The 15,786-nt window shown below is 36.5% G+C and overlaps 1 protein-coding gene across 3 annotated transcripts in view; it reads right to left on the bottom strand.

Annotated features, from left to right (window-relative positions):
• Positions 1 to 3,307: 3,307 nt before the first annotated feature.
• Positions 3,308 to 15,786, bottom strand: part of PHACTR2 (phosphatase and actin regulator 2) — a 189,245-nt gene continuing 176,766 nt past the window's right edge. For all 3 annotated transcript variants that reach the window (XM_038526225.1, XM_038526224.1, XM_038526226.1), the window contains one exon: positions 3,308 to 9,653. In XM_038526225.1, the coding sequence (XP_038382153.1) occupies positions 9,638 to 9,653 (16 nt within the window). In that variant the 3' untranslated portion in view covers positions 3,308 to 9,637. The remainder of the gene's footprint in view (positions 9,654 to 15,786) is intronic.

Genomic DNA, 15,786 nt, shown 5'->3' with positions numbered 1-15,786 from the left:
TCCATACCTCTTACCTTCTCCTTCCTGGGATCCCTGCCTTCCACCCCCCAATCCTAAAACCTCACCTTCCTTCTTTCTATTTCAGTACATGGCATTGCCACCACCCACCAAGTTGCCTAAGTGAAAAGCAAAGATATAGTCTTTACTTTTCCATAGCCCTCATTTCCCATATGCAACAATCACTTTTGCCCTTCAGCTGCCCCTTGAATTTGTTGTTTCTTCATTCCCATAGTTAAATACCTTGGTTGAGGTCACCATTATCTTCTAAAGAGATTATGGTAAAAGTGATGGTCTTCACACTTTGAATATTGCCTCTTCCAATCCAGTCTTGACATTGTGGCCAGTGTAATTAGGGCAAATCTGAGGATGTTCCCCCTGCACGTAAAATACTCTTAAGGATAAATTCCAACTCCTGTAGAAAGTTTACAAGGACCTTCAACTTTAGCCATTGTTAAGTTCCCTAGTCTTCCATCCCTTTATCTTCTACCATCAGCTCAGTTTTCAGACTTAATTGGACCATCCTCAGCACAGAGCTCTGGCCTTAGGGACAAACAGGACCAGATATATGTATGGGATAAGTACAGAATCTAATTGGATATTATTTAAATGAGTTGTGTCTAGTCAAAGTCAAAGAATGAAAAAAATGCAAAATTTCAATAAGCCAGTGATCGTTGAAGAGAGCTAACTGCAACACAGGACTTCCTTCTACCTATCAGACAAGAACTGTTTAGGATGTAGCTCAAATCTGTTTGAATAAGACAATCCTCTCTGAAGACTGGATTTGGAAACTCCTAAAGTTATGGGAGTGAAAAGTGGTTCTAAACATGTCTCTGTGGTTCAAGTAGATTTTTCTCAGAAGTAAGAAGCTCATATGATGCCTTCCTCAGTCATGGATTTGTGGCCATTAAGCAAATGGTGAATCATCAATCCAGTAATTTCAGTTTATCTATGGTTTTAAAATCTGCTTTTCCCAGTGTCTAAATGTTTTTACAAGCTTGGCAAGGCTTAGAATTAAAGTTGGAAATTAGATGAAAGGCAAAAATATTTTTATGTTCCATATAGGTTTTTTGACTATTGGGACAATCTGTATATAATTGGTATTAAATTATTTGTAATTTTTGGGATGCCAGGGTGGCTTAGTGGTTAAGCATCTGCCTTAGGCTCAGGGCATGATCCTGGAGTCCTGGGATCGAGTCCCACAGTTGGGCTCCCTGCATGGAGCCTGCTTCTCCCTCTGCCTATGTCTCTGCCTTTCTCTCTCTGTGTCTTTCATGAATAAATAAAGAAAATCTTTAATTTTTAAAAATTGGAATATTGTAGAATCAGATCAATTAGCCACACAATTCCGATTTAAACTATATAACTAATTTTAGACTTGTAAAACTGAAAAGCATAAGACTATTTTTACATCTATAAATAATATTGAAATGTTTAAGAAAATTTTACTACATTTATAATGTATTCACCTTAAAAGTGTTGTTAAAGTGCCTGTTATAGTGACATTTGGGCCTTTGAAGTTCTAATAAAAGGAATCAAATCTGTTGAATTTATTTATGATGTTGAACACTTTAGAGAAACTATAATATAATAGCTGGAGAAGATATTGCAACCATTCCTAAAAGGATGTTAATTCACATAGGAGAATTCTAGCTGGAGGGAACGGCATAAACAAAGCTATAACATTGGGAGAGTGTGTAGAGTATATGGAGAACAAGGAGTTTCATTCGATTTAGCCTAAATGAGGAATAAAAGGAGAGTAATCTGGAACTTTGGTCTGTGGTGAAGCTGCAGAAGATCTTGAGGGTGAGATTGAAGCACCTTTAAGGTATTTATTCAGTAGGGGACTCACTAGAAAGTTCTAAGAAGGGATAATATGAGGGTTATCTTTTAGGAAGAATAATGTGGTGGCAGGATTAAGAACAAATCCACTGGGGGAAGACTCAGAGAGGCAATGACCAAGATTTCAGAGGTAATCAAGGGACTGAATGTAAAGGGGTAACAAACTTAAATTGGCCATAGAAAAGATGACTTATAACTTAAGGTCAAGCTACTGAGTACGCCTACATGATAATTAGTGACAAATTTTTCCCAATGTTGAGTGCTTCCTATTCTAGGCTGTTGGACCTCGGCCAATTGAAGTCAAAAGTCCATCCAGAAACAAATCCTTGGGTCACAAAGCATTGAAGTGCTAGTTCTGTCTGCCTTAGGGTGTTTATCTAACTATAAAGTTAGTATCTATAGCTTTTCTCCCCTAAAAACGTTAGAAATAGTACCCGTTTTTGGCAAAAGAGCAAAAAAACCCTCACACAAACTTTAGGTTCTTAGCTTTCTCTAGAGTTTCATGTGTTCTACTATTAGTGACCACCTGTTAGAGAGCAAAGAGTTCAAAACTCATCAACTGAGCAAGGACTTGGCCTGTGTGTGGACAGCAGCATGGTAACAACCACTCCATACAGATGCCTGAGTTGAGGTCTAGCAATGAATTCAATCACAATAGTCTTATGTAAATGGATGCCATCAAAGTGTTATGTAAAATGGGAAAAAAAATTTGTCTCTTTCTTGCCTCTACTCGGTTTTAGAAATTAATGTTTCAATGCAGAACCTAGTTTAGTGTGAGCAAAAATGGAAAGCAGTTGTTGAACTATGACACTCACCTTGGGGATGTACAGCTAATTTTTAATTAGCATACTGAGGTCAATTTTTCAAATCTACTTTTAAAATTTGTAGTTCCAATCCTCTCTATTATATGTCTTTTATCTAAGATTATGGTACACAAATTGCTTTTCATACCTTTCTCTCATACCTTTGCCCTTGTCTCAGAGTTGAGGGAGGCTAATAAGTTATAATTTGTAACTGCTGTTGAAAAAATGAAAAGTATATTCCAATTTCTTTTCTGGCCAAAATATGCTCCCCACCTCTCTTTGCTTATGATACATTAAATAATAAGAATAATGAGGAACTTTATTATTTTCTGTATTATAAATTCTAAAGGGACTAGCTTTTATTTTTACACAGTATAATGTCAATAAAAACATCAACATCAAATATCCTCAGATATTAAAAAAGCAGGTTTTTAAAATATACTGTAAATTGCTGTTTAAAGCAGTAATTCTTAGGTAGATATTTTAAATAAAAATTACAAATCACAAAGCCTTACATACAAAAAATTTTAAATTAGGGTGCAATTGAAATCATAGACAATTAGAAAATCTGTCTTATTTTTGCTTTACAGGGGAGGACTCAGAAAGCTTTTAATTTAAAAATACGGAGCACTGTCTCAATACAATAGAATTGGAAGAAACTAAGGTTGGGGATTTCCCAATAATTTTATTGAGGTAACTTTTCCCAATTTTATACATATATGCATTTATATATACTTAAGAAAGCTAAACAATATTCTAAGGCACTTGGAATTGTGCACAGCAAAGTATCCTATAATATACAACTAAATAGAGCATAATTTTGCTTTTTAAATAACACAAACACCAGTAAGGAATAAAAAAAGATAATACATAGTCTGTCTTTCAGGTTACAATAGTGGAATACATATACATATCTGTGTATACTTGTAGGTATTTATACCCACATACTATAATACAGTACAGATCAATAATAACAAAAAAAGAGAAACTGTCATGTTAATCAGTGTACAGTTCCAGTTATTTACACCCACAGATATTGTACCTGTGTAATATGTAGAATTAGATCACTTACTGGAAATCAGGAATCATTCAGTCAGTCTGATAATGGTCACAGCTTACCATTCTTAACCATTTTAACCAAAGTGAAATAACAAAAGAATACATATAGTTCTTTAAAAATCACTTACATAGAAAAAAATGACAAGTTTGAGTTTTTGCTAGGTACTAAATCTCGTGAAATTGGTGCAGAATGTTTTGAACACATTGGCACATTTCTAAGCCACAGAAGAAATATTAAAAAAATAAAAATAAAAATTCGTGCCTATATTTTAAGTAATGAAAGTGGTTTGACCCTAGGTTTATTCAGATTTTTTTTCAAATGCTAGTTAGCACTGCAAAGGTGACATCTTTTTGTGGAATCTCTCTAAGCAATGTAATGATACAAACTGTGACAAAAGCATCCAGTAAGGGAAAAGTCCCCTAATTTGGCAAGTGGCACAAATATTATTGGCATTTTAGTATACCATGAAATTGACCTGAGGGTGGAGTGGCATTCTGCTTCATTTACTCCCTTTAATTTATTCTTAAAAAGAAAAAAAAAATACTGGTATTTAACAAGGTAAGAATTCTTAAGCACCATCTAAAAGTTCACAATATAACTTCCTTTATCAACTCCGAATTGCTCTGTCTCGAAAAACAGATCTAGAAATTTTAGTATTTTGAAAAATTATAGTGGCTAAACTCTTCCATTCTATGAGCCACAATTCATCCAAATCATTTCAATACGTATTTGCCATTCAGTTTTGGTGATAAAAAGCAACAGAGAATAAGTATGCATATGTACTGTTAGCATAGTTCAATCATGTTTCAAGTAGGAAAAAAATCATCTTGTTATGACCATCATTGAAGTATGAACAATATGCATGCAATCCAGTTATCCATGCTTCCTTCAGTGTTCACAAATTTTAGCAAAGTTGAACTGTGTGACTAGAGTTATACAGGAAGAATTCAAGCATTTACATGTGGGTTAAATGTTTCTTTAATAGGATAAATAGGTGATTGCTTTGTAATTTATTAAAGGATGTACCTTACAAGTTGAAATCTAACAGTGATTTTCATGGACCACTGGTTTTGTTTATGTGGATTGTTAGTTGTATTTGGGGTTAAGCCATGCAATAATCCTCATGACACTAACAAAGATTGTGACAAACCAGTGTAGTTCTTAGGTAAAACTATGAGGTCAAAATAGGAAAAAGAAAGTTTGCTTCATTTGAAATTTCTCCTGTAAGTACATACAGGGACTAGCCAAGTGACTACGCCCATTGAAACTGCCAAGGCTGCCCAGCAACGTCCTCCCTGAAGACCTGGCAAATTAAAGCTTCACTGAAGCAGAAGGCTTGAAAAATAAAGGGGGGAAGAAACTATTCAGGGCACAGAGTAATGCAAGACAGTAGTGACCATGTTTTAAAATAGGTACTTTACCCTGTGTGTTCTCAAATTGCAGACAGTAGAACTCAAGGGAGGTGGTACTGCCTTAGAAGGGCCTTTGAACATGAAGGAGTGCTTCTGACTTTTGGGTTTTACAGTGACTGGGCATGCTACTGGCATTTAGTCAGCAGGGGCTTAGGATATAAAACATCTTGCAATGCAGGGAACATTTCTGTAAACAAAGAATTGCCCAGCTCCAAATGCCAATGGCACTCCCACTGAGAAACACTGATCAACAGTGATCAACTGCTCATAGGTACAGTATGCGTCAGCAATGTGACAAGTTAAATGATATTCTTCGTGTAGGAAATCCTAGCATGGTTAAAAATGACTCCTGCCTATAAGGTTGGCTTTCAGTGAGAATAGCTGCCACAGTTTTTCTCTTTATTTTATTTTTGCCAGAAATCTTACAGGGATTTCTTAATTTGGAATGACCTTGTGAACTATGCTTCCACTGTTTTCTAGATAATGTTAATGGTTGTTCCCATTTTCTATAGAGCTTAAGCTTAATTATTACCAAAAGTAAAGGGAAAGTGAAAATGAGAATTGTTTTGGGAGTATTTCTACCTTTCTCCCCACCACCCTTTGGTCACTGTCAAATTATAGTAGTTCCTTGTGCTCCTCTTTGAGACTTGGGTTTGAACTACTTAAAGATGAGCTTTCTCTCAGAAAGATGATCTTATTAATTTGATGATAACTTTTGCCCTTATATTCCCCTGTAGGACATATTTCAGTTCCAGAAGTTCATTCTGCTCTGCCAAGCAAAACAATGTGATACATTCTGCCAATAATAAGACAGTAAATACTCAACAGTGGAATATAACCTATTTCAAGAGGTCAAGGGACAACTCTAAATAAATTACATCTTAGTGGTTCCTTACTGCTCACATCATACTCTAACGATGTGAAAAAATTAGTTCTTGTCTCAAATTATATACTCGCACTAGTAAGGGTAGGGTTAATAACATGACTGGAATTTGGGAATGCTTCAGTTACTGTACTGATAAAATGTCATAAATGTACATATTTTCCACCTCACCTATTTTGAGGAAGACTTCTGTGTTTAATGTGCTACTAGGACCTCTTAAAAACTAATAAACTGAAGAAATTTTTGAGCAATGCGGCATGAAATTATTGCAGGATGTAACCCAAATTATGGGTTTTAAGAAATCATCTCTCATTTTCAATATCTGATGATTTTTGAAGGGTGTATTCAATTCCTTTACTGTCTTAAATAGATTTTCACTTACATTTCAAAACTTTATAACTATATAGTTACTAACATTAGAGAAAGATAAGTGACTACAGTCAATATGTTAATAAAGGACATGAAAATGGAACCAGAAAGTCTGTTTTCCTGGGGAAATCAGAGAGACAGATTAGTTTGCTTTTTCCTCCATTTAAAACAGTTATTCAAATATAACAAATGGTTCTCTGAATATTACAGATTTAGCCTAAATAATTTAAGGAATTAACATAAAGGCTAATTGTACCAAATATAAAAAATGCAAGACATTTCACATACACAGGGAATTATCAGGCAGGGCTGCCTTAAATTAATGCTGATCACCAGAGGACTAATTTTGTCAGATCACAAAGATGCTGATAAAGCCCACGGCATCTTCTTACTAATGTCAATGTTCTTTTGCTTCATTTTTAAAAAGACAGAAATGGCCACTTTGTGTTTTACAGTCTGTCTGGTTCCTTCCTGCCTGGGATCTTCCAGGATATGGTTTGTTTTCTTCCCTAATCATATCTTGGGGACTCAGGAAAATTCACTCACTGCCTCTATGTCAGCCTAATGTCTCACTTTGTAAAAGGGGAAAGCCTGGTTTGTGTTGCAACAGCCCAATTCACACACATTTACTTTTTTCAAAGAACTGTAGCTTATTGGTTGGATAACAGAAATGCTGGCATTGAGCAGAGGGTGGTCCACATCTTTGTATTCTTTTAGGGTTGCCAAGCAAGAGATCTCTGGATGGGATGCTGGGTGAATATGCAGTGTTTCTGCCTTTAAAATGAGTTACTAACACCAAGCCTTATTCTGAAAAGTACAGTTTAGCTCATCATCCTTCGATTCTTTCCATAGATTTTTATTTAAAGAATCATTCTAATGTTATAACTGTTGGTTACAATCCCAAAATATTAGATTAGCAGAGGTAATGTTTTTGACTTTTTAATTTTGCTCTAACTTTAAAACTTTTCTCTAAATGTGTCAGTTGGTATGAAGAAAAGTGTGGGTAGTTCATAAGTCTGACATATCATACAAGCAAAACAATATATTGAGAGACTGGAATCTTTGTACTGGGTATGTCTCATTGTAGGGAAGAAGAAACTGCATCATAGGCACCATGAATGGGAAAATATTGTTCCTTTTATCAACGAAGTAGAGGCTTTCTATGACTTGTATCTTGAGTGCTAAAAAAGTGTTAATGTCTTATGTTTACCATTTTATAGTTGTCTTGTGATTAGAAATTATGACAACACTTAAAGATTTTAAGTATAGAAAATTAAAATAACAATAAATTTCTTGGAATTTTTCCCAAGACACAACAATGATAATATAATAACGTTACAAGGAAAAGGATGACTTCGGCAAAAAATTAGAACAGAGTTAATGTCCTTGGTTGGATTGAAACACTATGAAAGGAACAAAACCTTTCAGCCAGAGAAAGTAACTTGGGCAGAATATTTTTCTCAAGAGCAAAAATACATCTTATACTAGTAATGAAGTGACACAAGAGCAGAATATGGGTTTATTATGCATGTAGCTGAGTGCAGCAAGAGGTGTAACAATGCTGCTTACTTTTCTTAGATTTAAAATGGCCCTGGCTTTCTCTAATAGGCCAATTGGGGCTAAAACTTTTTAATTTTAAGCAAAATCATCCAATTTCAAGTGGTTCTACAAAATATAAATGAATGAAAGGATCCAAATTTATCTACCAGATTAAATGTTTGCTCTTTTGGTTGAAATCACAAATTACAGTCTTCCATATCACGAACCAGAAGCATTTCAGAAAATTCTAGCCCAAGCTCCGAGAATAAAATAAAGTCTACTAGGTCTAGTCTTGTTATTATGTCTCATGTGTTTTTAATAAAAGGAGCACAAAACAATCATGAAAGAACAATTGAATGCAAGGTAGTATTTACATCTGATCATATGTACTTGGAAGCAGAAGCCATGCTGTGCCTGCGACTCCACAGAAAATAGCAAGATGGCAATTGAGGGTTTCTTAATGTAAACAATACTGACTGTAGGCTCACAGGGAAGCCTTCCATGACTTTAATCTCACTGATTCTTTTGCATTGCAAGTCAATGCTATATTTATGGATGCAATCTGCAGACTCTTAAAATACAAAATGAGGTTCTCCTCACTTGCAATTTAGCAGAGATTTTCTGTGTTTTTTTAAGCCTTCGGGTGAGTATTTTGATGCATTTACTTAATTTTTTGATAGCAGCAATCCAACTTAATGCAGCCCTGAAAATAAGTAGTCCTTTCCACGCCCACTCGGAACTAACTGTCAGCAGAACACCTGCATTTGCTTAAGTTTTAACTTTGGACTCGGATTTTTTTTTTTTTTTTAAAGGTGTTGTGATTGTCAATATATTATCTTCCTTAGATCAGGTATGGTTGCTTCAACTTTGATGATAATCAAGCTAGGGAAAGACCACAGATTTATTTCTAAAGCTTCCTACAGATTTATAGGATCACATTCATCTGACTTTATTCCCAGTCCTGTTATCCTTGTAGAAGTTTGGTACATTAGATAAGGAGTATTAAAAAAAAAAAAGTGTGTATAGGTAGGCTACTTAAAACATGCAACAAAATTTGGGCAGGCATGCTTGTTAAGAGTCAATAAAAAGTCTCTTGCATTTAAGAAAAAGATGCATGAAAACACGCAGACTTATTTCTGGCAATTGGATTCACTGGCACAACATAAAATAATGGTACTATACTGCACCAACATAACGGTGAAACGAGAATATTCTTCTAGGATCAGGTCTTTAAGGAATCCACATTAGGTGATTAGATTCCCAAATCCCTTAATAAGTTCTCAGCTACCAAAAGACTACTTCAAAAATATTTATGCTTCCATTTTCTCTTTTCTTCATTAACATAATGAAATATTTCTCTTTTTTTTTCTGATTTTCAATCCCCACCCCTTTTTAGTGCCCAGAAATTCCAGGCCCCATTTCTCTTTAACCTGTACTCTACAATTTGGCTTTCTGGTAATAGGGAGCCAGTGATTGTCTTCTGCTCATCTTCTTTGATTAAAACTCCTGATTTACCCCTCCATACACATTCAGGACAGCAGAGTCACTGTACCTCTCCCTTTGCTTCTTGGCCCCATCTGAGCCATGCAGGTGGGGAGCACTTTCCATACACTTCCTTCACCAGTTAACAGGAAACACACACATTCTAATCCCAGTGCAATATCAGGTTTTCAGGAAGAGAGGCATCCCCCATGGATGATCAGTCTGTGTTTCCAAAGAGTCTCACACTTCGTTAGGGACGGTGAAACCTGACACAAGAAACAGAAACTCTGTTAGAGAAGCACAGTGGCAATTAGTAAACCAAACAAAGTAATGTTTATAAATAAAGGCAGCTCTAGACATCCCCCAACTGAACTACTGTTATAAATTACTGTCACAACAGAATACTGTGACAAAGGTTAGGCTGGAAAGCAGAGACAGTCCCTATACAAAATATTCTGGTTATATTATCCAGGATACAGAGCAACCAATACACAAAACGTCACTAATCTTGAGGGTCATGTCTGACCTGTACTGAGCAGAATGGGATGTTTTCATAAAGGATTTGGTTACACCTGGTTTGTAGTTTTAAATATTTTATTTATTTATTCATGAGAGACAGAGAGAGAGGCAGAGACATAGGCAGAGGGAGAAGCAGGCTCCTTGTGGGAAGCCTGACATGGGACTCGATCCCAGAACCCCAAGAATCATGACCTTCGCCGAAGGCAGATGCTCAACCACCGAGCCACCAGGTGCCCCTGGTTTGTAGTTTTCAAGGAAACCATCAACAAATAGTCCTTATTGGTTTAGCTTCAGCCTCTCACTGCTTCCCGATAAAGACTCCAAATCTACCTTTTTTGCCTGGATTTCCAAATGCCTGCCAAGCATATTCAAGCATATTCATCAAAATGTTCCACTAAGCATGTCCACAACTATACAAATTATCTTTTCTTGTAAATATGCCTTTGCACTTTCTATCTTGTTAAACAATCTATCTTCTAAAAGACTTTTAGTCTAGGACTCTCAGATTTGCAACTCTGTTCTCTCCTTTACCCTCCAGATCCCACTAGACACTAAGTCGTGCCTTGATTACCTATCTTCGGTTCCATTAAAGTTTTCCCATCTTTTGCTAGTGCTATTTGAACAGCATGCTAACTAGCTAGCTGGTTTCACACCCCTCCATGGGAGTTATTGAACATTCCTGTGTTTTTGGAGCTTTGTGCTTTGTGTACAAGCTATGTTTTGTAATATTGCAATCCCCTCCCTTCATTTCCCATCTATGTTTTCATATTCAAGATCAAGGCTAAAAGTCATCTCCATAAAGCCTTATGTGATCTACTTCTTCAGCCTATTTCTGTGATTCCACATTTACGCAACTCTTTAGTATTTCATTTGTCTTGTATAATCCAATGTTCATTTGGCCTAATAAACCAGTCTAATTCATTTCCCTGTCCCAGGCTCAGAGATTTGTAGATCAAATCTATGCCCCACATTGTCACTAGCAGTGTCATCATAAGCACTCATCTGATCATTCCAGTTTTTTTTTTTTTAAGATTTTATTTATTTATTTGAGAGAGAGAGAGAGAGCCAGAACACACACACAAGGGGAGCAGCAGAGGGAGAGGGAGAAGCAGGCTCCCCACTGAGCAAGGAGCCCAATGTGGGGATCAATCCCAGAACCCTGGGATCATGATCTGAGCCAAGGGCAGATATTTAACCAACTGAGCCACCCAGGCACTCCTCAGTTCTTGTAATATCATTGTATTATTCTCCTTTCCCTATGAAGTACAATTTATATTTCTTAGAGTAGTGATAAGGCCTTTCAGAATGTGGCCCAAACCATGTTTCTCTGCATTACTACTCCCAAAATACCCTCAGTTCCAATCATTTACCCCCAAATGCTCTCCACTTTTGTGCTCTGTCTTTATCTTATCTTCCTTCCATCTCCACCTCCTTCAATCTCACTCTGAGTTCTCCAAACTCCCCTTCCTCCGTTTCTTAAGGAAGCATTAATCACTTTCTCTTCTGTGTTCCGATAAGACTTGGTTTATCACAGTTATTTATCACAGTATATTACCTTTGTAGGTATGTCTACTCAGATAGGCACTGAGGAAAAACCTGCTTTTAATCAGTTTCATATACTCACAAAATACAGTATCTGGCACATTGGACAACTTAAAAAATTCTGCCATGTGGAATCAAAGCATTAAAAAATGAAAAATTAAAGATATAAGAACAGCTGAAGAGTTAAAAAATGAAAAATTAAAGATATAAGAACAGCTGAAGCATATGGGCTATAATTTGATCATTGGATAAGCAGCATGATAGATGCATGGGGCTTGTTATACTACTTTTACATGTTTGACTTTCCAAAACGCAAAATAAAAATAAGATATACCAACCTTACCAAAACTTGAAAATATGTTGTGACCAAAAGTAGGGATGTATCTCCTTTGAGTTCAACTTCTAAGGTTTAGCCCTGACCACAACCTTGGGAGGTAGGTAAATTTCCATACTCTTACATGTGCTAAATGGAGACAAAGTTCCTGTTACAGTCACTTGGTTATTGTCCTCTGACTATGTAAAATCCTTACTCAACTCAGGGCCTTTGTACTAGCTCTTTCCTCTAAATGGGCTGGCCCCCTCTCGGAGGTGGAATGTTTTTCTCTCCTCCAAAAGCACTGATAGCTTCCTCTTGTCATTTAAATCACAGAATAGGTTGTATTTCCCTAAGAGACCCATTTCCTCGCCACCCTAACTATATCCACCCTTGTCCCTTCCATTGCATCCAGTTATATTTTCTTGATAGTACTTAGCACAATTTGAAATTATGTCATGTTTATTTATTTGTTCACTTGCTAATGGTTTGTCTCCCTCACTAGAACATAACCATGTGAGAGTGAGGACTTTATCTGACATGTTCTAAATTCCCAGGGTCCAGAACAGAGTCTGACTCACTCTATGTGCTCAATCAATACTTGCTGAATGCATAAACAACGGAATACATACTAGGGCATACATACATACTAGGGCACTTAGAAAGTTATTGCATAACTTTCTATGAGTAATTCTTGTAACTGAGGAGTCTAATCATGAGACACCTCCCCCATATTAACTACAATCAAATTTATACTAATCTGTGATACCCCCGTGATAGGACATTCCATCATGCTTTCTAGAAAGAGCCAACCATAATCTGAAGAAATATATATAAATTCTATAAAGATATTTCAAAATAGTAATTTAAACCTCTTAAATCAATCTTTTTATATAAAATATAAGAGAGGCAGATAATAATGACAGCTGAAATTACTAATGTTTACTACGTGCCCAGCACAAGTACAAGTATTACCTTATTACCTAGTTTATCCTCAAAACATCCTATGTATGTATTCCTGTAACCCTCTGTACAGATGCGGAAACAGACACAGGGATGCTAAGTCATGTGCCCAAGGCACAGAGCTAGTAAGGGGAGGTGCCAGGCTCCAGACTCTATTCCTAATCAAAACATGTGAGACCAAAATATGTCTTCAATTATACTTTCATTCAAAGAGTTTTCTTGGTGCCCTCTTGGTAGAATGCAAAGGAAAAGGTAATCAGTTAGATTTCTAAATCTGTAGTTAGTTTTGATGAATTTTGACCATAGAAAAGTCCTGTTCCACATCCTAGGCTACACTTCTCTGTTTTATAAAGATTTTATTTATTTATTTTAGATAGAGCTAGAGAGACACATGAACAGGGAGAGGGGCAGAGGGAGAGGAAGAGAGAGAATCCCAAGCAGACTTTGCACTGAGGGGGTTCCATCCAGAACCTGAGATCATGACCTGAACTGAAATCAAGAGTCTGATGCTTAACCTACTGAGCCACCCATGTGACCTCTAGGCTATACTTTGATAGCTATAGTTCTCTCAAAAACATCTGCCTTTTGCCACAAAAGGAACTAGATGAGAATGGGCTCACACAAACTTTTTGCAATTACTAGAAAAGCAAGTCCAGTGATGTCCTTGCAGTTGAAATGAGCACTATCCTTTCTCTCAGTTCGAGGACACACAAGCACTATCCACACCATGTAAAGGAAGCAGGAGCCTTGGGGGCCCTGACAATACAGGCAAATATACTGTACCTGCAGGGTCCTCACACTATGAGCTAGCAAGGTCCCTCTTTGTTAGGTTCAGCTTTTCTAGGAATTAAATACTAACTCATCTAATTTAGCAATTATTTTAGCCCTCTCCTAATTTGCTGAGCTTTGTACACCAAACACTCCACAATGCCCTGATCTACATCTGGTTCTGCATTCAAAGGACAAGCATGGGGAAACATGACATGACAGGTTTGATCTTCCCACCGATAATGTCTGTGGGATGAAGAAGGTAAATTTCGGAGTTGAGATCAAAGTGAGTAGTCAGTGGACCAGAAGAGGTTTAAAACGTTCTAAAGCCCAGCATTTTCCTGGAAAGCGTCCTGCTTTTAATTTCCCAAAATTAGCAGGAGGACATGATAAAGTTTTTTGTTTTTCCCGCAGGCACTATTTGCCCACGGATCCCATTAGAGAACAAATTCCACATGTGGATTGCTGGAAGGTCATAGGTCATCGGCATAGCTCCTAGGGCCCGCTAAGAGAAGGTGATCAACAGATAGTGTGAATGCAACAATATGCTGACAAAGCTAGGGTCAGAAATGTACCCTCTTTTCATATGGACTGTCAGATCTGGTTTTAAAAAAACAAAAACCAAAAACCAAACAGAAAAAGAACCCACAAAACAAACCTCATACATTTTCTTACTATCATATCAGAAAAGGATGTTTATATCCTGTTTAAATCAGGCATCTTCAAATTCAGCTCCAAATTTTATGGTTAGAGGTACTGAAAATGTAAATTGTTCTTACATTTGTTACTACTCAATGGTATGTACTCATTTTGAAATATGAGAAGTTCAGCTTTACCTCCTAAGTAGTTTGCCTATCTGACAGAATGACAGTTTGGCTTTAGGCTTCCAGTTGAAGCCCTAAGGATACGGAAGCTTTTCGTCCACTCTTTTTTCAGAACTCTCCTGAGGCTTAAATTTGAAGTTACCTATATTTTCTTATTATTAAAACTGGAATACATATCTCTTATTTTTCATACTGTTAAGAGGAAGTGAATGGGGAAGAGGAACTATTTTTAAGTCATAGAATTCAGGTAAAGATCATGCTTTTCCATAAAGATGAGTCCTCCACAAATTAATATATAAATACTTACCTTCTTGAAAATCATTCAGGTAATAGAAAATAGAAAATTACTCACAAATGTAAAATGTTACTTTCCTATACTTTAGACCTGTTTGATAGATACAGAAATCCTGAATAATTCATTTCTCCTTTATTTAAAAGGGTTTCATTGTCAAGGCAAATACATGTTAAACAAACAAGCAGGTTCTCTTAAATCACAGCTCCTAATTCTACCTGAGGAGTCAGACCATATGCTGGACGGGCTTTTATGATTCCAAATACTCAGCTATATGCTTTCAACTCTGGTGGTTAAAGCAGCATTTTGCAACTTTTTAAAGTTTCTGTCTGGGTACATGCAGCACCCATGGAAGAGAACATCGCTACAGAAAAAGCTTCATCATTCCCCTGTGAAGCACCCCTTATTTTGATTGAAGTCCCACACATAATTGCTCCTACGTCACATTTTGATAAGCGTATCTATTAGCTGAAAAGCAGTTTAGCTGTAAATCTATGTGAGAGTCATCACTCAAGATGGTATAGAACAAGATAATTACTTTAAATATACATGCCCACACCCACACACCTATTTCAACATAGTCACATTAAAAGAGTTGGAAAAGTAAAGAAAAAAGCCCCCCCAAACTATAACTCCATTTAATAAGAAACTATTAAGAGCTTATGGATGTTATTTCCTATTTTTTTTCTATGCATCTGAATTTTATTTATTTTTATTTTTATTTATTTATTTTAAAGATCAGATTTGTTTATTCATGAGAGACACACACACACACACACACACAGAGAGAGAGAGAGAGAGAGGCAGAGACACAGGCAGAGGGAGAAGCAGGCTCCATGCAGGGAGCCTGATGTGGGACTAGATCCCTGGGACCCCAGGATCACGCCCTGGGCCAAAGGCAGGCGCTAAACCGCTGACCCACCCAGGGATCCCTGCATCTGAATTTTAAATAAAACATACCATTGCTATTTACAGCTTTACCAGTATCCTGATTTTTCCCCTTAACAATATGCCAGTGATCTCTGGAGACCCACTTTGATTCTAAGAGTGTCAATTCAATGATTCTTTGCTTAACATAACAAATAAATAATTTATAAGCTAATAGAATTATAAACATGAAAGTCCTACACTTCACACTCTAAAAAACACTCTTACTTAAGAATTCAAAGTTTGCTTTT

Source organism: Canis lupus, chromosome 1 (assembly GCF_011100685.1).
Source record: "Canis lupus familiaris isolate Mischka breed German Shepherd chromosome 1, alternate assembly UU_Cfam_GSD_1.0, whole genome shotgun sequence".
Lineage (NCBI taxonomy): Eukaryota > Metazoa > Chordata > Mammalia > Carnivora > Canidae > Canis > Canis lupus.
The sequence above is the reverse complement of the archived record's forward strand: the minus strand, read 5'-3'. Positions and strand labels throughout refer to the sequence as shown.